The sequence below is a fragment of the Platichthys flesus genome, chromosome 1 (assembly GCF_949316205.1).
Source record: "Platichthys flesus chromosome 1, fPlaFle2.1, whole genome shotgun sequence".
Lineage (NCBI taxonomy): Eukaryota > Metazoa > Chordata > Actinopteri > Pleuronectiformes > Pleuronectidae > Platichthys > Platichthys flesus.
Window position 1 is genome coordinate 3,952,435 of NC_084945.1, and position 25,828 is coordinate 3,978,262.

The window sequence follows — 25,828 nt, forward strand, 5'->3', positions numbered from 1 at the left end:
ATTCACACATTACAAACATGCACATTAAGTTGTCAGTTTTAAGAGCACAAACAGAGAGGGGCCATGCTGCCTCATTCTGGAGCTGTGCATGTGTGCACGTGCATCGGCGGCTCACCGTGTGCAGACTGCATGTTCATCTTAATATGTACAGAAGCTGTTTGTCTGCAGCGTGTTCGCATGTGAGGGCACAGGGAAACAAACACACTGAGAGGATTTGCTAAACTTAGCTCTTACTCCTGAGACGCAGACACCCGCTGGGCCGTCCGCGGCTTTGTGCAGGACACCTTTTAATCCCGGCCAATTTAACAATGAGTATCGTTCAGTGGTCGCTCTCTGCGAGCCGGGAGAGTGGAGACACGAGAGGTGAGATTCTGTTGCCGCTCAAATCGCACAAAGTAAAGTCACACACAGAAGTTCAAGGCTAGAAAAATGCCTCATTGATTCTACTGCAGGAGAATAATCAGTGGCTCCGCTGCACATTTGAGAATCAAAGAGAGGTAATTCATGCAGTGTGAATACAAAGGGTTTTAAAGTGTTGTGAATTTTCTGCTTACGAGGGGATTCAACCGATTGGGCCTTAATGTCTCCTACGAGCAGGAGGTCTCCATCTTACTCTCTGACGCCACGCTGCTAAAAACAGGCTGAGACTCGGCTAATCTGCTGCTCTGTAACCGAGAGGACACCCCACCCGCACCTGACGGGAGGTGCTGACCTCTCATCTCGAGTCCCCCCCCCCTCAGTCTGTGCTTCAGTGTGGACAGGCAGGACGCTTGTTTAGGTCGCAGGGGGAAGGAGCAGCGCGGGAGAGGAGGAGAAACCTGCTGCCACACCTGTATGAGCTCAGTCCACAGACTCTGCACATCATTGATTAAAGGAAAGCACCTGTCAGGAAAGCAAATTTGAAGAAGACACGACTTCCACAGGTGAGAATATTCACGCAGATTTGGACGATACCTTGTTCTACATGTTCGTATGAAGAGAACTTTTACGAATAACTTCCATCAGTGTTTCTTCCTCATGCTGGTTTCTTGGTTCGACACAATTCATCGTAAGCTCTTGATTTGCTGTGTTGTTCGAGCTGTGACCCATTTCTCCTGACACCTGAGTGTACTGGTTGCTGCTGTGCTTGGTTTTACTCCCACTCCCCTTCTCCTGAATCAATGGCTCATTGCGGGTCACGTTAGGAAACTGGCAAAACGCCTGTTACCAGTAAAAAAAAATCATCATCAGCGCCCAAAGTCTTGAAATAAGCTGCGTTGGTGAGAGACACATCTGTTAGTGAATTAAAAGATTAATGACTTTACATCTCGGGACAGGAACGAGTCAACTCATGCATTTTTTTTTTTTCTGGAAGTGACAGTTTCTTAAAGCAATGCAAAACTGATGGCCCCGGGCCGCATGTGCATCATTAGAGATACTGGCGCTCTTTGAGATTCAATCCCCCCCCATCCCACACACACACACACACACACACACACACACACACACACACACACCCTTCAAACTCAAAAGAAGATGAAGTTCAAAAGAATCGCCAGAAGGGTTACTCCGTGGATCCCGAGTGAAATTAACTGGATGAGTTGCACATCACTTTCTTTTTTCTCTCTTAGTCGTGATCGTGACTAAAGACACGATCACACAACTTCTTTTGACACAGTATAAATTAAACAATGCAGTTCGTACATTCAATGCAACTTTGTCATCCGTATGTTCTCTGCAGACTCAGACACACACACAGAAAACACACTCAGTGACAGACGGTGGATAAAGACATTAATATAGAACAATAATAGTATGTCATAGTAATAGAAATAAACAATAGTTTGGACATTTAGACTGTAATGAAGGGAATCACTCTTTCCATTCTGTAGGTAGACAATGTTCTTCCATAGAATTAGAAGGTGGTCAGTAAAATAATTGTCCCTTTTATTCACTTGAAATCCTGAGGAGAAATCTCCAGGTCCAATCACTCAGTGACACGTGATAGAAATGACTATGGCTTGGATCAAAAATACATGAAGAACACATCAAGCTCAATTTGTATGGCGGCACGGATAAATTCAGTTCCCATAAAAATCTGTTAAATTATTTAAAAAAAAATCGTTTTCAGGATATCTTAAATTGACAGTTTCATGAATGTTTTGTGTTTGATTTTGTTTCTTTGAATATAAATACAACTTTGCATCAGGATTTGAATGTTACATGGCTCCCTAGACATGTTGTGTTTTATTTATTAACAGAATTACAGATGAAACGTTCTCTACCATAAGTGAATTTGAAATATTATGAATACATGTGAGAACCTGAGTAGTCAACACCTCCTCTCAACACCGGGGTGCGTTTCCTCTCTAGGTCAATCTCTCCTGCGGTTAAGTGCGTCCGACCCAACGATGACTCATCTTATCCCATCGAAAGAAAACCCTCCTCACATCGATGATATTTTTGAAACACAAAGTCCAAAAGACGACAAAACGACACAACAAATATCGAATTCATTCCCAATAGATTTAGTCGTACACCTACTCCTCTTTATTATAATTTAAACATTTTTTTCTTCAGAGATTAAAAATCCCACCACCTCCATATTTCTATTCACAGCCTCAGGCACAAGAGGAAATGATTGTGGTGTAATTACTCTCAGCGGGCACAGGAAGCAGCGGAGGGGCCTTGGCATGTATCACGCTGTCATTTCAACAAGCAACCACTCAATTCACTTTCTTTGGGTTTGACAATGAATCGAGTGACAGTCACCATGTGATGGAAACGGGTCATCACGGGACTATAGAGGGGGTTTTATTCTGCTTCCTCAAGACTTGGCTCCTGGAGCAGGTGCACATTACATTCATAATGCAGGTTCCCCCGGTCTTACAGCATTAGATCATTCAACTCTTAAATGCATCAGGAGACTCAAGATTTAATCACATTTTGAACAATAAATTATTTATAATTTCTGTAAATCCATGCATATGCATATTGATCTATTTGTCTACCAGAGAGGTAATTTATTATGATTAAAATATAATGACAGCAAAGAGGAAAAAAAGACACAAACAAAAGCATGAATACTCTTTTAATTAATAATTATAATAACTTTAATAATACGTGTATTTACATTGCACGTTTAGTGTTTACTTCCGATCATTCACACTTGTTGAACTCTCTCAATGGTAGAAGCCAATGATGAAAACCGTCCCGACAGACAGCTCAGTGCCGGAGACGTTTATTTGTCACAATGTGCAACATCTCAGAAGTTGTGTCTCCGTTGTGACGTTTTCAATCTCATAAACTCCAAAACCAAGCAATGCACAACCCCCAGTGAAACCAGATCAGTGTTGGCTGGTCGCTCGTTCACGATGTTCAAGATGTAAACAAGATGTAGACAAGTTGTAAACAAGATGTAGACAAGTTGTAAACAAGATGTAGACAAGATGTAAACAAGATGTAAACAAGAAGTTAGAGCTGTTGAAAGATGTATACTTCGGTTATTGGGCCGAATGGAAACTGGTTTTCACTGAGTTACAAGTCAAAGCCAGTTTTGTGCTGCGAGCTTTTCAATACACAGAGATGCAAATGAATAATAATCATCTTCTCACCTCAGCCATGATTAGACTGCAGGAAAGTGCCCCGCCCTACAGCTTGGTTAATTAGCTTCAGTGTGTGGAAGGGAGCGGTCGAGGACACGCGGGGAAAACTAGGTTCTCTTTCGCAGCTTCGTTCCTCAAGTGGAGTCAAGAGCTGCTCCTCGGCTGGGAAATGTTTTAATTGTACATCTCCTGCGTAAGTAAGAGCCGTTAGCTCTGGTACTCAGGAGCTGCGCCTCACATGCAGCTCCAGTGCTGCTCTCATCAGACAGATGTCATTAAACTCATCACGGAAACACCATCATCAGCCGAGCGGCGTGATTGCAATCCAGGCCAAACAGGGTTTCTATTGGCTGATGACTGCTCCCACTGCTCCCACTGCAGAGCCTGTGGTCCACACTGGTCCATTGTGTTGCATTTACACATTTATTAAATCTAAAACACAAAATAATAGGGTTATTCTGTTCCAGTCGCATTTCAGACTATTTTTCAAATGAATTTGTATTTGGTCTTTAGTTTTTGTTGAATCTATTTATTACACTGGGAAACTTTTTCTACTTCCTGCCATCATGTCTTTTGCAGAAAGGTGTGAATCCATATTTTTGCAGCTCTTAGTTTATCGATTGATGTTTTTCCATCTTCCTCTCAGAAATAGTTTGAGTTGAGTTTGAGGTCAGCTGAGTGTAGGAAGAACCATTCGCCACAGATACCTCTCAGATTGATGCATTTGAAGGAATACATATTATAAAGTGAGGTATATTATAGTATACAGTATTCTGTTGAAGTAGCTTAAAGTCAGAGCTGATGATCAGGACCAAGGTTAATTTATCATTAGCATCATATTCAGCTACTGGTCAAGTCAAAGACTTTTGAAATCTGTTATCTGAAAATACTTAATTGTTACCAACTTATTTTATATCAGCGGAAATATGTGAAATATCATGTGAAATATCATCCTCATTCATTCTTTCTAATTCCGATTTGGTATATTATGATTAAAACTATTTCTATTAATGTGACTATAACTATAAATTGACTGTCTCCCTTAACATATTGTATTTCTGTAGTTGCTGTGAGGCACCAGTTCTGCATTTACTCGGTACACACTTAATATTTTTTATTTTCACACACAATACACTTCATATCTTTATTTTCTTGTACATTTTATTAAACTCAATAGTTTTTTTAAATTGTGTAATTATTGTTTCAATCCCAGAGCAAGACGGTTCAATAATTTCCTTTATGATAGAAACATATGGTTTATGGTATTTTATCTTAAATATAAGATCTTGAATTTTTTTTTTACACTTCCACTTCAATCAATTCCATTAAAAACAACAATATTATGGACTGAGAGTCTGTTGGCTCCTTATCGGTGAAACTCAAGACATCAACACAAGTAGGATTTGTTGCGTTTGTGACTTTGTGCAGTGACGTGTGCGAAGCTTCACACAGAACCCCCCCCCCCCCCCCCCACTCCCAAGTGGAATCACAGGCGGACGGGTCTGAAGATGCATCAGCGTGATCGTTAAACTGGTTTTTATGATCTAATCCCAGCGAGGTGATCCACCACCAGTACCAGCAGGTGTCCCCAGCACGTGAAGGGAGGAGGCCTCAGTGCCGTGATGTGTGGGAAATATGTCCTGAGATCTCACAGCTGCCGACCTGTTCTCGGCCCGTGTGTCTGATCCATCTCTGTGTGTATGTGCGCTGGATTAGCGTGGCTCAGGACAGATTAGATAATTATAGCCTCCTGCTGTCTAAGCGTGCTGTGTGTTGTCAGGTGTTGAAGCATGAGGCTGGCTCGGTGCTCAGGGCAGAAAAGGTGGAGCGAGGTGTGGAGACGCACGGACGAGGGCTTTGCCATGTGCCCTCCTCCGCCCTGTAGGAGCCCAGAGGATGCTGGGTAATGGGAGGCCTCGCACACGCCCTGCGGATCTTGAGGGTCACCTACCCGACGCACAGGGGCCTCCTTCCACACAGCAGGGACAATGGGGCCCGTTTCCTGCAGCAGTTTATATACGTGCTCGTCTTCGATCAGACATTCGGTTCACCTTCCATTCCAACTGCGAGAAGTGAGGTAGAAAACAAAACGTGGACATGAGAGACTGACCCGTGCACAGCGGCCGTGTCACTCTAAAAGAGGAGACTGAAAGAAGCTACGTTCGATTCCAGGAAGAGAACGATCACACCGAGCAGCACTGAACACTAAAACCTCCTTCCTGTGCCTCGGGGTCAAAAGATGTGGTTCAGGCAGATGAGCACAAAAAACATTCATGGATGATAGTAATAATAATAACAACAACAAAAAAAAGATAAACAGTTGATAAAATGATAGAAAGGTTTATGTTTTCTGTGTTTTTCTCTTTTTTCGCAACACAAAACTTACAGACACTTAAAATCCCCTGAAAACCAGGTCCATTTTGTGCATGAGTCGTAATTAGCGAGGTTATGTGTTAGATCGAAAGTTCAAGAATGTCTCGAGGAAGCAGCCGCAATTAATATTTCTCGTTCTTTTATTCCGACAAATCACTTTTCATTGAAGTGTTTTGCTGCTAAATTGGGGAGAAACTGTCCGTCGTGAACTCAATGCAAAAAATTCAGTGCGAATCAAATGTTAACTAATTTATTAATTCGTTCTTTCTGTTGAATCTTTCAAAACAATAATGACAAATGCAGATGAACCCAATTAACATTAACACAAATAGTTTGCAACAGCTTTAGACTTGGTTTTCAAATGAGTAAAGTATAAATTTGAATAAAAAATAATCAGCTACTGTTCCTCTTGTCAAAAATGTCCCCAAAAAAGACAATTTGATACCATTTTTCTGAATTAACGAGATAATAAACAGTTTCTCAGAATAATTCCTGATCGATGAATTAATCTCAAGTGAATACATCGCACCTCCACATGTTTTGAAGGTGTTTCTTTTATAATTCATGGATTTGCACATTAGGAATAAAGTCATTTAATGTTATATTGGCTCAAGCTGAATATGAGACAATTTGGCCACAGATAAGTCACAAAGGATGATTTTCATAATTGATTGGTCGAGATTTTTGTACTTTAAATGTCACTAAGGTTCTACAAGTGGTCAGTGAGGCCAACAAGATAAATCGTGCTGCCACTACCGATAATATGATTTGGAAAGGAAGCCGCCATGTTGGTGTCGGGCTCAGTTTCCTCTCTAGGCCGCGAGGAGCAGGACCCCGTAAAGAAATACGAAATAAAAACTTCTGAAAACAAAACTATTTCCGCCCTTTAACACTGGAGTAGTAAACAAGAAAGTAAAGTAAACAAAACACAAAAGTTATAAAAAGACCACCTGCAGGATTTTCACTCGCTGGTAATCTCAGCTGCTTGACTCCGCCCCTTCCTGTCTGGGAGGCTCCTGTCAGCCCTCCATCACTTTCCCTTTACACGCCTCCCTGCAGCCGAATGAGCAGGTGACTGTGGATTTACCCTCGAACGCTGAGGAAGAAGATTTTAAATTACTGAAGATCATTTTCTTTTTTCAATCATGTTCTGATTGGATTTATTAAAGCACCAGTGAGTCATGGCTTTGTTAATGTTCTCCCCTGTGAAGACGGCTGTGTAGTAGATCTCCACCAGTTTCATTTCCAATTCCAAAACAACTTGCAAGACAACTGGTGAGTATTTGTTTTAATGGGATCGTCTTCGTACTGTTATAATGAAGAGATCCTTTTCAAAATAAAGTTCAGTAACCCTGAGCAGCTTTAAATTGACGTATATTGATGTATAAGCGATGCAATAATGCAAAGGTGTATTATGGGTATATGTTGTATATAAAGGTTATATTTATACAGTTATACATTTGTAGTCTTGCTTTTAATGACGCATATTGATTTAAATTTTCAGATTTTATTGCTGAAGCTCTTTAAATATGGCGCACCTGTTTGTGATCTTTGACTTTTTTGCATCCGGTGTCAAAACCAGAGAAAAATCCAAACTTCAAACTGTTTCCTTTGTCACTCGTGCAGATTGTTTGGACTCAAACTGATTTGTTTGCGTTGCCTCTTCGCCCCAAAACAACAATAAATCCCGTTGCGAACGTGGCGCTCTTGTTTTTAAAATGAGTTTAATCTCCTGTATAATCGTAAGTATGGAGGTGACACCTTGACTTTTCCTGGGAAGCCCCTTTTCTGTTGCGTAACCCGGTGGCTTGTGTGCTGGAGGCGCTAATTATATCCTCTTTAAAGGGCTTAAGTCTCATTAATGCTGGAGCACAGTGTTTCAGACAGGCGTGATTGACTAGGCAATTTGTCCTCACCTTATATGTTCTCTGGCCCCTTTTCTTTTTCCTTTTTGCAGAAACTAATTCACACTGGAGTTATTGAATGTGGAGCGATGTGTGCTTCATGTTCCTGTGCTTTTATAAATCCATCAGCTTTTGTTCCTGCTGTCCGTCGTGCACTGTTCTCTGAGGAGAAGCACTTTCTCTCTCAGAGGAAACGTTTCACTTAATCTACAACCTCTCAGGAGAGAAAAGTATTTTTCCTGTTGCGTTTTGCCGGCAGCGTTAATATTCCAGGTGTTGGAGACATGAAGGTCGACGCTGTTACATAAGTGTGCACGTCTGTGCTGCACAGAGGATTTAGAGGCTGCTCAGGGTCGAGCTGATCTTTAAGTCCAAGAGGCTTTACGCCAGACCACAACAAACCTGAGATGCTTTTTGCTTCGGTGACACGATGAGTATGAGCAGTGAAATGAAGAGGGGCCGGGTTCATCCACCAGCAGATCAGCACATCTGCACGTGTAATAAATGCACGTGTAATAAACTGTCATAGATTGCTTTTGAACAGAAGCAGCAGCAGAGCGGAGGACAGATGGTTTCGTGTGTTTATTCAAAGTCAGCGAGAAAAAAAATGGAATAAATTGCTCAAAACGCCGACTACAAATCAAACTCTTATGTTGATTCTGTGCTAATTGTTTTCTGAATGTCAGTCCCTGATTATAAAAGTCCACCTGTGAACCCAGACTGAAGAGTGTGCAGAACTAATTTGATTTAATCAAGTGTACATATGTCTGTTTTGGTTAATTAGCAATTAGACGTAGTAGTTTTACACCTTTTTCTGTGCGCACCATTTCTCCATCACCAATCAACTCTTGTGTTGTGGCTCCTGTGGCCTCACTGGAGATACAGATGGAAACCAGTCTCCTCCAGTGCACGTGTGCTGCTGCTAATCAGCTGCTTGTATTTTCTACCCACACCAGCAGTGACCCGTCGGGTAACGTGTGGGAGCTTCACGCCCATTAAACGCCCTCAGGCTCCAATTATGTCGCAATTAAATGTTATTTTGATATCAAGGAATCAGCCAAAGTCTGACTGTCTCCTCTCCAAAGTTCACACACTTATATATTTCAGTTCTTTTAATGTGAAGCTCAAGATCCATGAGTTATTCCCTGGAAAACTGGCGATGTGAAAAAGGTGGAAGAGAAGACTTGATCTTTCCCTTTTGTTCTGATCTAAAATTTCATTTTGTTTTTGGTCCATATCCAGTACCTCCATCAAGTTTCATGGGAAATCCGATGAGTAGTTTTTGCTTAATTCTGCAATAAAAAAAATTGAATTGCATTTACAGCACCGCCAACAAAACAACCCTGGATATCCGTCCTGTAAATATGCCGTAGTTAAGATCCATGAGTTATTCTGTGGGAAATTGGTGAATATTTAAATTTTAAAAAAGAAACAAAAAACAAAATACCTGGAACAACCGCTCTGTCTCGATCCACCAGTCTTTCTCGTTCTCTCCCATCTTACATCCTTCCACCAAGTTTTATGGAAATCTGTCCAGACAAACAGGGACAGAAACGTAACCTCCACCCAGCAGGAGTTGTTGGAAACCCAGTGATGAACACTCCTCTTCCTCTCTTCCACTTTCAGTGCCAACATGATGAAGAAGCAAGTGGAGGTCAGGATGGACGAGAGCCACCTGGAGCCCATCGTGGAGAATCCCGAGAGCATGTGTAGCAGCTTCTGTGACAAAGTCATGAAGCACATGGTTCTCACCCTCACCATCCTCGGTAGGTCTGCACTCACACAACTCATTCACTGATCATCACTTATCAAGGTCCTGGACGCAGGGTTTTCCCAGCATGCATCAGACAAAATGTAGGTTTGCTGCACACATTAACAGCTCCCGGGGCGATTATCCCACCTACATGAATTTGGGTTGTGGGAGAAATTCCACCCACACGAGGAAGAACACACAAACTCTACTTTAAATGGCTGCTGTGTTTTTAAACTCCTACGGTTTCGGCTGAGAGGAGATTTAATAGTGAGCAACATATTTTTTTTGATGGTTTTCTTCCTTAATGGATTTAAATGACTCTGAAGCACTTTATATTTAATTTGAGCTTTTTTTCCATTGATGCTCTTGTGCTGACTGGTAACATCAGATACAAAGTGGTGCTTTTATTTCATTAGCTCCTGCAAAGTAAAACGTAACGACCTCGCGGGTTTAACGGTTTTATTCATCACATGTGTTTCCTAATTATCCCGGAATCTAGAGTTAACGTCTCGGCTCTGACTCACACGTCAGTTTGTGGCGATAATTACGACTCTGATGGGAAGAAAGTGGAGATTTGATTCATCTCATGGTCGTTAATGTTTTTCCATTAAGTCACATTAAGTGCTCACGCGTCTCGGAGTGTGGAGCTGATAGTCGTTCTTTCCTTCTCGCCGGCTCAGGTGTGTTTCTGGGCTCCATCGCTGGAATGCTGCTGCGGCACATCTCTCCTCTGCCCGCTGATGTCATCATGATCATCGCCTTCCCGGGGGAGATCCTCATGAGGATGCTGAAGATGCTGATCCTGCCCCTTGTGGTTTCCAGTCTGGTCACAGGTACGAGACGCTGACAGCTCCCAGCTGCACTCAGGGACCAGTGAGATTCAGGGTGCGACCTGTTGCTGGGGACGAAAGGGAGAACAGGCAGAGTGTCTTACTTTCCCGAATGAAAACTTATTGTATAATGTGTTATTAATGATGTGTATTTTATATTCATATGTAATTGCTTTCATTTGAGTTGACTGTTTTTAACCTAAAGTGTCTTCGAGCATTGTTTAAAGTGCAGTTTACAGATCAATTTATAATTATAATCATTGTGTTTATTGTTTGTATTAGATTCAAATACATGTTAGATATATACAAACAAAACTGTGTGGAAGACAGGAGGTCTTTTGTTCTACGATTATGACTTATTTATATTATATGTATATTTTTAGTGAAAACTTCAACCTCACATTACTTTTAAATGTAGAATTACACAACTACAATCTCCCACATATAAAACAACCCACGTATTGATGAAATACACAATCAAATGAAATAATACATTTTAGTTCTTTATTAGAATATTAGAATAGTGTTAATTGTTCTTTATATTTTACTGGTCAGGTGTATTTTTGTGTTTATAAATGACTAGACCTGTTTTAACAAACTACTTTAACTGTCTTTACGAATGCAAAAAAACATAAGAGAAATACCAAATAATCACCAGCTATCCAGAGCATATGAAGATTTAATGCACTTATAAAATTGTACATTGCCCAATGTGCAGACTTCTTTAAAAAACACTCCATCTCCACAACTTAAACACAACCTCTGACTCCTCCCTCCGAGTCACCACCCTGCACAGCTCACGTGCAGACGACAGATGTTATCGGCAGCGTGTGCTGTTCAGGAAGTGGAGACCTCTTGTTCCCTCCATGAGTCAATGGAGAGACTGAGTCACAGTCACCTACTGTCACGTTGGATAATTAAACCCTGACTTCAAAAGATAAATCCAATTGTCTCACTGAGTCCAAACGTGGGGAGCAGCAGTGGTTCTCGTGGTCACGTGTGCTCGAGCGGCAGATTCCGACCGAGTCGTCTCACTTTGATTGTAATTCTCATAAAACGGTGCAGAATTAGTTTTTTCCAATATATTCGCTCAATAGCTCCTCAGAGAGAAGTCACGATCACACAGCTGCAGGTGGGAAACAACCGGTAGCAAGTCTCACTGTCAAATCAACACAGAAATCACACAAACACGACGGATCTGTTCAGTATTTCAGGGTTTTTAATCCTTCTGATTGTGAACATTGTCTTCATGTCTCTCTACTTCTAACAGGACTCGCCGGGTTGGACGCCAAATCCAGCGGGCGCCTGGGCACCAGGGCCATGGTGTACTACATGTCCACCACGGTGATCGCAGCCATCCTGGGGGTGATCCTGGTGCTGCTCATCCACCCCGGGAACCCCAAGCTGAAGGCCAACCTCGGGCAGGGCAAGAAGAACGACGACGTGTCCAGCGTTGACGCCTTCTTCGATCTCATCCGGAATCTGTTCCCGGAGAACCTGGTGCAGGCCTGTTTTCAGCAGGTAGGAGTCTCACCCACCAAGTCAAGTCTGATTCATTTGCCTCTCGCCACCAACTGCTTTCTTTTTTTAATTTCGCTTCTTGTCCAGATCCAAACCGTGGTTACTAAAGTACCAGTGCCCACCAACAGGACCAAGGCACCCCCACAGTTCACAGTGAAAAGGGCGCTGCAGTTCAAGAGTGGGATGAATGTCCTGGGTAGGTGAAGTGCGTGGAAACTGAAATAGAAATAAAGAACACAAGTACATAATAATTCATATTCCTCCACCAGTGCTGCACAGTCAGACTTATCATAATCATAGAAAAAGGGTTTTAATTCTGCATCTGGATCCAGATCTGTGTCAAAGTACTTGTAGTCAAGGGACACGTGCCAGATTTCTTTATTTATATGCTTTGAAAAGAGAAAATCCAGAAAAATGAAGTTCTTCTTAAAGGATTTATTTGGTCTTTATGAGTCAGAAATACGGAATAGATACGTATCATAATACAAATCATAACAGGTTCAGCCTGAATACCCGTCATGAACATTAACTCTTAGAGTTGATATATAAATATCTATTAAAAACATGTAGAGAGAAATGTAGGGAAAATATCCGAAGAAAAAATCTCGTGGAAACATTTCGACAAAAACATTTTGACAAAACATGCCGACAATGTCTAGAAACACATATCCAAAGAAAACATGCAGCAAAAAAAACAAGAGAACAAAGTTCGTATGTCGTCTTTTCACAGAATATTATCTTTGTTTTCGTAGAACCAGACCCACTGAGGAGTAAACCTTTGACACTGAGCTAATGTCCCTGTGTCCTTCCTCCAGGTCTCATCGGGTTCTTCGTGGCGTTCGGAGTCATTATGGGCAAAATGGGAGAAAAGGCCAAGATGATGTTGGAGTTCTTCAACGTCCTGAACGAGATCGTTATGAGGCTCGTCGGTGCGATCATGTGGTGAGTGCTGCCCGGCGCAGGCACTGATCCACGATCAGTACAGCTGCCGATACTCAGAGTATCACACAAAACACAAACACGACTCCTAATCACACACGTGTATCTCCAGGTACTCCCCGTTCGGTATCGCCTGCCTCATCTGCGGAAAGATCATCTCCATCGCCGACCTGGAGGTGGTGGCGAGGCAGCTGGGGATGTACATGGTCACCGTCATCGTGGGCCTCATCATCCACGGGGGCATCTTCCTCCCGCTGATATATTTTGTGATAGTAAGACAGAACCCCTTCACGTTCTTCATGGGAATATTCCAGGCTTGGGTGACCGCGCTCGGAACAGCGTCCAGGTTGGTGACATTTTTTTTTTTTAAGTATTCTCTCCTGCTTTAAATTCCACAGGTTTATATTCACACCTTCACGTCTTTCTGCCGTGTTTTAAATAACCAACACAACTTTTATTCCCAGTGGCGACTCACTTTGCCTCCATGTGGGATGTTTCTTTCCTATGCTCTATGTTTTATTAATGATATGAGATCTGGCCTCCTGAGGTGAGCTCGCTCGCTTCTTTCAAGTTGCTGCCTGCTCACCGCGGCGCCATCTACACAAGAAACACTTAATTATCAGAGTAACGCAAACACAACAACTGCTGAGTCACAACCGACGTTGTCTCACGTCGACTCGTGGTGAATTCCAATGAGTAGAAGTTTTAGTTTCTTCGGCAAAGTCAAACTCATGAAAGAAGTCATGTAATAAACTGTATAAAGTGGATTTCTTCCAGTGTAAATACAAGATTAAAGGGTCCAGTCAAATTAAGTTGTTTAAGACAAAACCCCTCTACCCGTTTGACCACAGTGCCGGCACCCTGCCCGTCACGTTCCGCTGCCTGGAGGAGAACCTGGGCATTGACAAGCGGGTGACGCGGTTCGTGCTCCCCGTGGGCGCCACCATCAACATGGACGGCACCGCGCTCTACGAGGCCGTGGCGGCCATCTTCATCGCTCAGATGAACGGGATCCAGCTCGACTGGGGACAGATCATCACCGTCAGGTGAGAACGTCACAGCACGCTTGTGAGGGAATGAATTGACAATGAAAGAAAGATTCTGCAGCAATTATGAATATTATAATTTTTTCTCCTGTAAATCCTTCTTTTGAATGTGCATAAATTAAAATGTTTTTAACCACACTCAACCTGGAAACATGTACTTTTTAACATTCTTAAATAAAACTATGGTTAATATAATTGAATCTCTCCATCCTCTTAGTAAAGATGATTTTCTCTATGTGGAAATGCAGTGACTGAGTGTCGAGCGTGTGCAGTGTGTGTGTTGGTCGGAGGCCGTGAGCCTGTGGTTTGTCCCGCTGAGCGTTGGACTTGTCTCCTGTGCAGTATGACAGCCACCCTGGCCAGTGTGGGAGCAGCCAGTATCCCCAGTGCGGGCCTCGTGACCATGCTCCTGATCCTCACGGCGGTGGGGCTGCCCACTCAGGACATCAGCCTCCTGGTGGCTGTCGACTGGCTGCTGTGAGTTCAACACCAACACAACACCGGACGTCCATTTCAGATCCATCACGGGTTTGTTAGAAGACTCCCTTCAGACAGAAATAGGTTTATTCTACTTTGGATTCATTCACTCAACAAAACTGAGAAATGTAAGAAATGGTGAAGTTGCTTCATGATAAGATAAAACTTACACCGGGGAAATTAAGCAGCAGGCACGTCAGGATGAGGTAGACAAGAGAATAAAGAAATATAAAAAGACGATAAAATCACATTAACAATAAAACCCACACCTTCTTTAACATAATGATTTAAATAGAATGTCTGTGTAGTTAAGAAAATTTGTTTTTCTTTGTCTGACTCTGTAGATATAATTATGGATTCTTCACTCCCACGCAGACATTGAAACAGATGCTTAACTTTAATTTAATTTAAAGTTTGTCTCATTTCAATCAGTGAGCACATTGCTCAGGTCTCTACCATATGTTTTTTTTGGGGGGGGGGGGGGGGCGGTGTACACAACTAATACAACTCTGGCTAAGGGGCTGAAATGGCTGAGATAAGAGTTAGCCTGACCCAAACCAATCATGTAGAAGCCATCACTTCCTGTACAGGGGAATCCATCCCATAGCTTTTAAAAGACCTCAGACAAAACTAGAGGGAAATGTCAGGGAAACCATAATCAGCTAAACGCAACTTTATATAAATCCCTCCCAAAATGAGTTGGGATAAGATTGTGCAGTGTTAACGTCTTGGTTTGTGTCCTCGCCCTCTCCTCCCACACGCAGGGATCGTTTCCGGACCTCGGTGAACGTGGTGGGCGACTCGTACGGCGCCGGCATCGTCTACCACCTCAGCAAACACGAGCTGGACTCGTTCGACGCCCAGCAGGCCCGGATGGACGAGTTTGAGATGGCAAAGACACAATCCTTCTATGAAAATAACAGCAACCAGAATGTATACACTAACCACAACTCAATCTTGATAGACGACTGCAAGGTACACTTCATGTTAACGGACAGAGAGACGTGTATGTAGAGGAATCCCCCCCCCCCCCCCGGGCTCTGTCCACGTGTGTTTGTGTTCCTCTCTATGTGCTCGTGTTTCTTTTCTCTACGTGACTTCCTGTGTCGGTGCATTTGTGACCATGTGCATAGTGACTGTCATTATGAAAAAGCAGTTTTTTTGTGATACCAGGTTCCAAAAAAAAAAAGCAAAACTCACGTTCTACTTTTGTTTTTTTGTTTTTTTTATCATCCAACAAAAATTCTTGTATAAGCCCCAAATGAATCAATCTTACAGAAAGCGTTGTCTTGTACACGTTTGTACTTTAGTCTGTACTTTGTTGTGATATGTCTTGACTTCACTTTTGTCTACCCAATTGGACATGTATTTATGGCAGCCCTGACCAAATTACAGTTTTTTCTATAACCTCCTCAGAGTTTTTGTGGTACACATAAAGACTGCTGTTTCTCTGATGTCTCATCCAAAGTGACGCATTCATTCATGAAATGCCGATCTCAGATCCCCCCCCCCCCCCCATCTATAGCGTAGCTTTAGCGTTCTAAACAAACAGAAGCTCGGAGAATTCTCATGCGTTAAGTTTCTGTTGATCTTTCATTTCCTGTGTAATGCAACTTTTTATTTATTATTCTGATGCTATAAAGTTGCATTGTGATCATTTTTGATAAGGCTTGTAATTCGGTTGGGCAGAGAATCCATAAAATACATGGCCAACAGTGGAAGACAGCTCCTCTGTACAATTCTGTCAACAACAATATGTATCAGTGGATCAGAGGACATGTTTGTCAATGCCGGGGATTCACAAACTAAGCCCCGCCCCCAAGGCCAGTGGCCCGATGTACTGAAGCTATGGCTTCTCTGCCCACAGCCGGTGACGGTCTGTGAATGAAGGTGCCTTGGCCCCCCCAGTGGTTAGATGTTTCTTGATAATTGCTTTCAGGTCACCATGGGGAAAAATGGCAAGACTACAGACTTCTCTCTTGTTGAGGAGGAACCATGGAAATGCCAGAAATAAAGCAGACTCAGAAGCTGCTGCGCCTTACCCTGAGTTCCACCATCTTTTACTCCTCTGCTGACGCAACTAGAAACAAAACTACAACCAAAAAATATATATATTTATGTCATATACAAAACGAAGACAAATGTAATTAGCAGAGTCAACAGTTCTGCGAGATCAGAACAAACAGTCGGACATTTGTTTTTTTTGTTTTTTGGTCAGTGACCCGTGCGGGGAGCTACTGGAACAAACCACTCGAGACTCACCAACCTGTACTAGATCTTTTGCATTTGCGCTACCTGGACACAAACTGCATTGAGCGGGTCACGCACTCGTTCCGGAAGAATAAAAAACCCTTGCTTGACAACACTCAGGGCCTTACTCGGTGCTGCTTCGAGAGCATGGGAGGAGTGAACAGTGCTTCACGAGGCATTATGATGTAAGTGCAAGAAGGTTAAATACTGCTATTACCTTTGACTGTTTGACTTATGAGATTACGCCTTGGTCGTCATGGTCAAGCCTAAGAAGTGAAGCTTAGGGCTTAGGACCATAAGGGGAGAAGGGGCGTGGCCTCTAAATGTGGTAACAAACAGTACAGGATGTTTTGCAAAGATCTATACAGCCGGAGGATAGAGAACGACAAGGGTGCCCTCCCTGTTATGTATTTATTGACGTATTTATTTTTTTGTATATATGTTGTTTATGAGTGAAGCACTGCGATTCTGTTTGTAGTAAACAAAAACAAAAAAAAACTTAACAAAAGTATGCCTGTGTACTTGAGTTTATGTGTTTTCCTGAGAGGGGGAGAGAGAGAGAGAGGGGGGGAGAAAGTTTGAAGGAAAGCTTGTGATTGTGAAGTCTCTCAAACTCTCAGCAGGCCGGTGCGTTGCTCTGTTTTGTTTCAAACTGTCTGTTTCTTTGCTGTTATACAACCTTTGCCTTGAAGACGTCAACTGCCGAGTGCAGTCGGTATGATTTCCGGAGAAAAGTTACTCCGGTTCATGAATAACAGTTTAGCAGAGGAAATATAAAAACAGCTTCGACCTTCCGGGCTCACTGGCCTCTGGGTGAGGACGGCTGGGCCTTCCTCACCACATATCAACTCGGATTTTTAGCAGATTTTAAAGTTTTATTTCACACAGTAGACACAACAAGGCTTGCAATTGCATGTAGAGTTAAGAAGCTTCGGGTCACGTTTGTTTAGGGCTCACTAACTTCTGCCTCCAGTTCTCGTTCGGATCAGAAGCCGTAACAACAAGGTCGTTGGATGTTGATGCTGTATTTGTACATGTTTTGAGTTTAAGTCTGTGTAACAACCTGAATTATTTATTTTTCTCTTTTCATATAAGCGACAGCTTATACATTCATGTTTAAAGTGCCTCCTTGCACTTTGTGTATATACTTTCTTTAGACATATGTATAGAATTTGAATTTTTTTGCTATGCTTAAAGTTTCTATAAAGACTATAGCTCTAGCTCTCTCTATTTAAATATAAATATGTATGTGTGTAGCAATGTTAGTACAGTGGAAATGTTCTTTTAATGGGCCACTAGTTGTGAGAGGTTGTGAAAGTAGGGCGATTTATTTTATAACCATACCTTCAATTTATATTTTTAAAGCAACACTGTGTAACTTTTACTGAGTAACAGCGCCCCCATGTGGTGGCTGAGTCTGTTGGGCTCCTTGTCAGAGAAAAATATAAATCTATCAATGTGTTGATTGGAGCTGTGACTGCATATTCGCACTCACTGAACTGAAACACAAGGGAACGCTGGAGATTACCCATGATCCTCGGCTTCATGAACCAGAAGAGCTGCCGCTGTAACAAATCCACCAAACTCTGTTAAGAAAGAAAAAGTTGCATGTTGTTGCTTTAAGAGAAACGACTGAGCTCCAAACGGTTGTCACGGAGGAAATCTGTCTCTTGACGACTTTGTATTGTTGTTGATTCATTACAGATGTGGTGTTTTGACGCAGTGTTGAGTGCATGATAATATTGGTGCTGGCAACTACACTTTGTCTGCATGTCGTTGACCTCAATGCGATTCGCTGTTTAGCTCAATCATCACCTACCTGGAAAACCAAAAATCATCAGAACACCGTGATTTCTGGAGGAAAGAAAAACAATCGTAAATCAATTACACCAATTTCCCATTGATTCCACTGGTCCTTTCACCAGATCAGAATGTGCTGTTAGTCAGCTGGCCGAGTGTGTTTAGTGTTTTCTATGAACAGGTCCAGTTGTACAATCTTTAGGAAATAAAAGTTGTGTTTTCTATCGTTTCTCTTTGTTTCTATGCACATATTGGTCCCAGTACGTTTTCAACACCTCCTCTTGTGTCGGACTTTCATTGTGACGCACAACTTCTTTCTGACGTTGACTAGACTACAAGCTAATGACGACAACAGAGCACAGAAACATTTCTCAGGCTGAGCGGACTGGAAACGTGTACATGTTTTAATACCTGTGTGTGTGTAAATATTAATGGGAACAAATAAACGTTTATTGAATGAGCCGCTGCTGTGTTTATTTCTCCGGTTACGTGATTGAAGCTAATGGGCTGAGTTCTTTAGAGCTTACATAACAAACGTGAGGAAAAAAAGCAGCGTTAAGTTACAATCCACATCACAGTCTTTAATAACATTAACACAAAGTGATTTAAGTTACAATAAAAAGAAGGCACTGACAAAAACAATCATTGTCTTTCATCACAGATTTAAAAACGGTTGTCATCAAGTATTTACAAAAGGACACAAAAGGAAATGAAGCGTCGACTTTTTGTAGTCGTTTTTGAAATAAAGGGCATTCGTGCATCTCAGCCCAGACCGATTTGGCTTGTTACATTTAATGCCAGAGTTCATATTGAAATAAATAAAATCAACCAAAGTGTTGATTCTAAGGCAGGGTGTGGCGAAAGTCAGCAGGAAAAACCAGATCAGGCTGGTTGCTCAGGAAGGGCTTCTCTGCTCCAACAGTTTTTGTTCCTCTGGTCAAATCCGTCTGTTACAAAAACAGTCGCGTGGTTTCGGTGATGAGTCCCAAGCCCCCCGAGGGTCTCTCTCTCTCTCCCTCTCTCCCTCTCTCTCTCTCTCTCTTGCTTGTCAGTGTGATGAGTAACTCTCCGGAAGTTCCTCCAGAGGGATGACAGTGTACTCTGACTTCCCGTTCTCCATGGGCTTGTCCTTGGGCAGGAATGTCTCCATCTCTTGCCCCCTCTGCTGGTCGGTGGAGTCAGTCTTGGTCTCGGCCTCGGACACCTTGCGAGGTCCATTCCACCTGCACAACGAGGAGGAGACGGGGATTTAATTCCATAATCGTGAAAAGTTAGAAATAGTTTTCCTGTCTTTGTGATTATCGAGTCTTACTTGTCTCTGGTAGCGATGGCGGCTAACAACATGACCAGCATTGCAACACCGACGATGAAACCAAGGATGATGACCCAACCTGGAGATATGGCAGAGAATGGGTTGATTAGTTTCATGCCAAGGTGTTATCGATGTTAACCAAACCTGGCTAATGAAATCGATTTTTTTTTTTTGTCCTGGACTCACCTGGTGTACTGCTTGCTGTCCCCTGCTGCGATGGAGGAATGCCAGTTTCAAAAATGGGTAGAAGAAGACCTGAAGGAGGACAAACAATCTTAAAATCGTCCATAGGAAACAAAGTTGTGATATGTCTTGACTTCACTTTTGTCTACCCAATTGGACATGTATTATCTGGCAGCCCTGACCAAATTACATTTTGTTCTATAACCTCCTCAGAGTTTGTGTGGTACACACAAAGACATCTGTTTCACTGATGTCTCATCCAAACTGACGCATTCATTCATGAAATGCCGATCTCAGCCCCCCCCCCCCCCCCCCCCTTCCCCATAGCGTGGCTTTAGTGTCCTCAACACACAGAAGCTCGGAGAATTCTCATGCATTAAGTTTCTGTTGATATTTCATTGCCTGTGTAATACAACTTTCTTTTATTTTTCTGATGCTTTGAAGTTAGTGATCATTTTTAATAAGGATTGTAATACTATTGCTTATCTGCCCACAGCCGATGACGGTCTGTGAATGAAGGTGCCTTGGCCCTCCAGTGGTTAGATGTTCTTGATAATTGCTTTCAGGTCACCATGGAGAAAAATGGCAAGACTGCAGACTTCTCTATTGTTGAGGAGGAACCATTGAAAAGCCAGAATGGGTTGAATAGTTTTATGCCAAGATGTTATCGATGTTAACCAAAGCTGGAAAATGAAATCGATCTTTGTCCTGGACTCACCTGTTGTACTGCTGGCTGCCCCCTGCAGTGATGGAGGATTGGCTTCTTCAAAATTGGGTAGTTTACGACCTGAAGAAGAACAAACACTCTTAAAACCTTCCATAGGAAACAATAAAGAAAGTATTATAGTGATATCAGGTCAGAACTGTTGGGGATAGAGGACATTACCTGATTTTATGATTGAATTATCAGACAAACTGGTTTCATTCATTGCTTTTTCTTTGGTGGCTGATGAGGTTGAAGAAACCTCGGGTCCGGGAGTTGTGGATGGGAGGAGAATAGCCGTGGAAGTCGATGGTGCGATGCTGGTTTCTGTGAAGGAACATTACAAACACAAGGCTTAAAGTCTTCATAGGCAAAGAATAAAGACAACATGATGGTGATTGGAGGTGAACTATTTTTCGAGAAATTGACGTACCTGCTGTCAATCCTGACCCGGATCCTTCACTGTCCTCAAACAGATGGATGAAAGCAGCCTCGGAGGTCGATGCTGCAGTGCTACTGTCTGTGTCGGACACAGGGGTCGTGCTGGAGCTCATGGTGAAATCCTCATAATCCACTCCGTATCCAGACCCATAGTCTAAACTGAGAGTGCTCAGGAAGCTGGAGACAGCGGGGTCAGTGGTCTGGGCGGCCGCGGTGTGGGTGGTGGTTGACGGTTTGGCGTCATTTGGCACTGATGAGGGCGTAGAGCCAGATGGAGAGCTGTGAGTGGTAGATGGGTCTGTTGTGGTTGTATTGTGGTCACCGCCATGCTGGATGAACACGGCAGTTGTGGACTCCTCGCTGGGCTCCTCGTTGGGCTCCTCGCTGAGCTCCTCACTGAGCACCTCACTGGGCTCCTCACTGAGCACCTCACTGGGCTCCTCACTGAGCACCTCACTGAGCACCTCACTGAGCACCTCACTGGGCTCCTCGCTGGGCTCCTCGCTGAGCACCTCACTGGGCTCCTCACTGAGCACCTCACTGGGCTCCTCACTGAGCACCTCACTGAGCACCTCACTGAGCACCTCACTGGGCTCCTCGCTGGGCTCCTCGCTGAGCACCTCACTGGGCTCCTCGCTGGGCTCCTCGCTGAGCTCCTCACTGAGCACCTCACTGAGCACCTCACTGGGCTCCTCACTGGGCTCCTCGGTGGGCTCCTTGCTGAGCTCCTCACTTGACTCCTCGCTGGGCTCCTCGGTGGGCTCCTCGCTGAGCACCTCACTGGGCTCCTCGGTGGGCTCCTCGCTGGGCTCCTCGGTGGGCTCCTCGCTGGGCTCCTCAGTGGGCACCTCGGTCACTGCCTCTTTGGGGTCAGAGGGCGGCTGCTGGGACGCGGTGGCGATCGTTTTGGGCGATTCAGTCGTGAAGAAGTTGACGAGGAAGCCGTCGGTCACCGCCTCTCGGAGAACGTCGTCCTCAGCTTTGGCCGGGATCTCGGTCACAGCTGAGAGAAAACAGAGATGGAAAAAACCCACAGGTCACGTGAAGTGTTTACCAACCGGCCCTGACATGAGCGAGGAGGAGGAAAGCTACAGAGCTTTTTGTGAAGTGTTACAAAGTCGTCTCATGTGGGCTTATGTGCTTCGCCCCATACTCTTGTATAAACTTGCGCTCCGGGTGTGGTGAGAAACAGTAATGATTAACACCAGCGACTAATCATCAGCGAGTGGGTTGACAAAAGAGAGGCCGGATCATCAAAGCAGCAGTTTGGCTGAGAGCAAACCACACAGCGCTGACACACCTCCGAGTAAACCACCAGAGTTCTGTGTGAGTTGGACTGAAGCCACTGACACAGTTTCATGTCACAGAAAGAGGAAAAAGCAAGAGCAGGAATCAGGCCACGGGTTTGATCACATAACAATATAAATATTCATCCTCTCTTGTGCATCTAAATGTGTTTTAGCTGCATGTATCATCCCAGTTTAATAGTGGTGAGGTTATAGTTTATTAACCTGATCAGTGAAGGGATTTTATGCTGTACCTTTTTACTTTTACTCTTCTCCATTACCGAATGAAATATTTAGATTTTGATTCACTATATGTGTAGATGTTGCCACTAGTTACATTTCAGAGAAAGATTTTATATTGAAAACTGAAAACAAATATGTGGTTTCCAACTATTTGTCATGTTTCTACCTACAAAGAAAGTGTCTATGGGCAACAAATGAAAGATTTTTCCCTTTAACGTCTGAAAATATTTAATTTGAATTAAAATCTGAGGCCCAAGGAGGTAAAATTATAACATTTCCCCCAAAAGCAAAGATTAGAGGATAGTGAAAAAGTATTGTTTTATTTTAATTAAAAAAAAAATTCCCAAATGCTTGAATTTCATTAATAACACAAAAACTACATTGTTACGTTCACCTGAGGAAACGATCTGTCTCACTGACCTTAAAGAGCCTTGTGAAATCTCAAAAAGACGTTAATTAAAAAACTAAAGGAAAAACCAATAAGAATCAAATCACACTTCTCCATTTCCCATTTCTGCCCACATCACGTTCAGCTCCAGTGAACACGATGAAGTTACCAGTCGCCAAGACTCGTGTAACAGCTCTCTGCCGATCTTTGGTTTCACCTCATTCAAGCCGTACGCATTAATGCACCTCCTGGAGCCGCTCGGAACATTTCACAAAGGCGTCTGTGTGTAATCTGGAGGTGCCAGTGAAACCTGTGCAGCGACTATGAAATCCTATTCTTATGGAGAGAGTCAGACGTGGAACACAAGGAGCATCCGAGCAGGCGGCAGCGAAATCGCTGACTCACGAGGGGGCGAAAAGGACACTTTGGGAATTGATGAAATTTCAGAGGTCTGCACAGAATAATTTCTGTAGTTTTCAGCCTTCAGTGCCCGTGAGTGCGGCCTCACGAGTCCTGAGATATAGACAAGAGTCAGGAGTTTCATTGACCATCAGTGAGAGTGACCACGTAAACAGAAAAATGAATCCCACCAGGATTTGGACCTTCATTTTTAAAGTTTGATTCTCAAAAGTAAAAATCAAATGGCTGACAAGTTAATTCGGATACTAAAGCAAAGTGAAAAAGGGAGTGTTGGCTTAAGCTTAAAGCTAAAAACCAAAAGAATTAAAAAGAGAAAGTATTTCAAACTTACAAGGAACTGGTGTCATCTGGACAACAGCCAGAAGTCCAAGAAAAAGTCCCACAAGAACATTGTTCATCATCATTCCAGAAAGGGATTGAGCTAAGGACTGAAGTTATTAGTTCACAGGTCGGAACTATTCAGCTGAACCGATTTTAAACAGATGAATCATGCATCTGCCTGTTATATACACCAGCAAGGAGGTGTTGCATCAGTACAACAATGGTTGGCACCACACACAAACACACACACAGGAGGGCCGGCACACCTGGGAACACACCCTCTCCCTCTCTCTCTTTGACACTTTCTCACGCTTCTTTCCTCCTTCTCTCATCAGACACACAAAGAAAATATACACAGTAAAAAAAAAAAATCTGTTTTTCTGAGATAGTTATCTCGGAAAAAATGAGTATTTCTTTATTTTCCGTACTTCTGTATCTTCATTACCAAGCAACACAAATATAACAAAGATAACAAATACAGCAGACAAGGCTGTAAACATTAAAAGGCCATAATGAGATCCATAGCTGCCAGGTACAAACAAAAATACCAACAAAAAATACAAATAGAAAATACAGTTTCCCTAATTTCATTATAGGAGAACCCGCAAGAGAATAAAGTTTCTATTAGATTAAGTTTGTAGGGGACCAGCGTTTAACCATTAAAAACAATCTGTATCATTACAGTAATAATGTGAATTATCCCTTTGTATGGATGTCTAATGGACAGAAGAGCTGGCTCATGACAGTGAAACTTAGCGACATGTACAAGTAATGATCTAACCAGATGAACTTGGTCTGACATAACAATTCAAACCAGGATTCAAATACATCAATAGGAACTAGAAAGTCAGAGAGATGCTTCATCTGTAGTTTTACATACTTTCCCATACTATCACTCGCATGTTAAGTCGCAGATTATTATTGCAGAACACGAGTAGATATAATAATAATACATGTGTAGCTCATTAAAGACCATTTCAGGTGTGTGTAAGTGCTTTCAATGTATTTCCCATGCATTAGCGTTGACCTTTAACTCTTGTCCCATGCTGTGACCTTGACCGTTGATGGATTTGAAGAAATAAATCAATAACACCAGGTCCCGACCTTTACCTCCAGCCAACGTGTCAAGTTTAATCACGGGTAAATGAAAACCAGCAGAGTTATCGCTGTGATCGGCAAACAGGCAGAATCCCGTTTTAAAATGGCAGGAACATTTCAAGACTAAACAATGATAATCTTTTCTAGTTTGGGTAACATCATTTTCTTACTGAAGAATTTTTGTTGTGTTTGGACCTGAGAAGTGATTCATATCAACAGGAATCATTTTTCTCTTCCTTCGGAACCCACTCATGAGCTGATCCCAGACACACAAAGAACAATTTCAATTACATTTTTTGTCTTTTTAGTTAGATTCACATATACAACTAAAGATAACTGAAGTATAATAGGTAAAAGCTCCAATAAACAATGAAACATGGAAGCTTATTACTGCCATCTATGTCGGAAGGAGCATTCAGATCTTCATGTTGTGACAGACAGGTTAGAGACCTCCACCACAGACCAACACCACAGACCATCAGTGAGGACCACAGAGCTGTGTGATAAAGTCCCAGCTTCATTATTAACAACAGCAGAAAGTGAAAGTTCTCTGTGCACAGTTTGGAAAACAGCTTCCAGAGAAATGCGGAATCTGTTTGCCCGACAGCAAACTCCTCCGAACGCAGCTCAGGTGGAGAGCTCAGGTAGAGATGATAAATCATGAGCGGCTCTGGAGACACATCAGACAAACCCCCACCCCCCCCCCCCCCCCCCCCCCCCCCTCTCTCATTAGCACTTCCCCGGGATTCCATCTCCCGCCAGCCGGGGGATTCGAACAAACCAACAACCCTCACTCGTGGTCTTGTTTCGACTTTTCTGAAAATACACAGATTTGGACTCAGCTCAGTATATCTTCTTCCCTCAGGCAGTGTGTGCTGGTATATAATGATTGTTGTGATATGCTGGTATATGACGGATATGGATGCGTCACTGCAGAGCTCTGGCCCCCGGGCTTC

General features: G+C 42.9%; 2 protein-coding genes across 4 annotated transcripts; one reads left to right on the forward strand and one right to left on the reverse strand.

Moving 5' to 3' along the window:
* The first annotated feature begins 760 nt into the window (after window positions 1-760).
* Window positions 761-18,938, forward strand: LOC133958417 (excitatory amino acid transporter 2-like). Of its 3 annotated transcripts, XM_062393394.1 has the most exons (11): window positions 6,894-7,232; window positions 9,488-9,627; window positions 10,295-10,447; window positions 11,715-11,965; window positions 12,053-12,161; window positions 12,781-12,907; window positions 13,017-13,250; window positions 13,756-13,950; window positions 14,293-14,427; window positions 15,192-15,402; window positions 16,367-18,938. In XM_062393394.1, exons 2-11 carry the CDS (start codon window positions 9,495-9,497, stop codon window positions 16,439-16,441), a joined length of 1,623 nt encoding a protein of 540 aa, XP_062249378.1. In that variant the 5' UTR covers window positions 6,894-7,232; window positions 9,488-9,494; the 3' UTR covers window positions 16,442-18,938. The 3 variants fall into 3 exon arrangements, with proteins under 3 accessions (XP_062249292.1, XP_062249210.1, XP_062249378.1); XM_062393308.1 differs by lacking the exon at window positions 6,894-7,232 and adding an exon at window positions 761-923 and having other exon boundaries at window positions 11,715-12,161; XM_062393226.1 differs by having other exon boundaries at window positions 6,889-7,232; window positions 11,715-12,161.
* Window positions 18,939-19,037: 99 nt separating this feature from the next.
* LOC133958579 (fibrous sheath CABYR-binding protein-like) lies at window positions 19,038-23,938 on the reverse strand. The gene is made up of 7 exons (XM_062393494.1): window positions 23,785-23,938; window positions 21,109-22,119; window positions 20,859-21,002; window positions 20,691-20,759; window positions 19,976-20,044; window positions 19,790-19,868; window positions 19,038-19,700 (listed from the first exon to the last, which is right to left on the reverse strand). The coding sequence occupies exons 1-7, from the start codon at window positions 23,855-23,857 to the stop codon at window positions 19,526-19,528; spliced, it is 1,620 nt and encodes a 539-aa protein (XP_062249478.1). The 5' UTR covers window positions 23,858-23,938; the 3' UTR covers window positions 19,038-19,525.
* Window positions 23,939-25,828: the final 1,890 nt, after the last annotated feature.